The sequence below is a fragment of the Charadrius vociferus genome, unplaced genomic scaffold (genome assembly GCF_000708025.1).
Source record: "Charadrius vociferus isolate BGI_N301 unplaced genomic scaffold, ASM70802v2 scaffold259, whole genome shotgun sequence".
Classification (NCBI taxonomy): domain Eukaryota; kingdom Metazoa; phylum Chordata; class Aves; order Charadriiformes; family Charadriidae; genus Charadrius; species Charadrius vociferus.
This window is the reverse complement of record NW_009661368.1, coordinates 4,692,856-4,693,481: the sequence shown is the minus strand read 5'-3', so window position 1 is coordinate 4,693,481 and position 626 is coordinate 4,692,856. Positions and strand designations below refer to the sequence as shown.

The following is a 626-nucleotide window of genomic DNA, read 5'->3' as shown; positions in this document are numbered from 1 at the left end:
GGGAGAGACGGCGCCAGCCGCTCCTCCTGGGCAGGGGGTCCCATGGGAGGAGGGGTGGCCTGGATTTAGGGGATACTCAGCCGCAGCTGGGGTGGGGTGTCCACACTGGCGTGCAAAGCTGAGACTGGCCGTACACCAAGCCCGGGCGCCCGACAGTCCCCACTGTCACCAACAGCAGGGACATGTCCTGAAGCAGCTGGCAAGGGCCAATGTGCAGGAGGCAGGAGGCCACTGGGACCAGTTTGGGGGACTTGGGGTGGCAGCGTGTCCCACAGGGTCGCTGGCCTGGCAAGGAGAGGGCTGCGCTGCTCCTTCCCACAGTGACCTCCATGTGGCAGCACGGGGGGACAGGGATGCCCACACAGTGCCCACTCTGCCACGGGTCAGGATTCTCTGACCGACAGCCAGGCCATAAGCAGACATGCCCCAATGTCACAAGGGGGTGACACTACTGGAGTGGCACCTGAACCCCGCTGTGCGCCTGGGGAGCTGTGGGTCCCTCTCCTTGGCGGGAGCAAAGGACCCTGGTGCTGCTGGCCCCCAGGTGCTACCCCATCCCTGGGGAATAGCCCCTGCGGGGATGGGGGGGAGGGAGGCGGGGGGCCGTTCCCGGCCCCTCTTCTGGG

At 67.1% G+C, this 626-nt stretch overlaps 1 protein-coding gene across 1 annotated transcript in view; it reads left to right on the top strand.

Moving 5' to 3' along the window:
* The first annotated feature begins 421 nt into the window (after nt 1–421).
* Nucleotides 422–626, top strand: part of SCRT2 (scratch family zinc finger 2) — a 1,384-nt gene continuing 1,179 nt past the window's right edge. The window contains exon 1 of the mRNA XM_009893552.1: nt 422–491. Coding sequence (XP_009891854.1) covers nt 422–491 — 70 coding nt within the window. The remainder of the gene's footprint in view (nt 492–626) is intronic.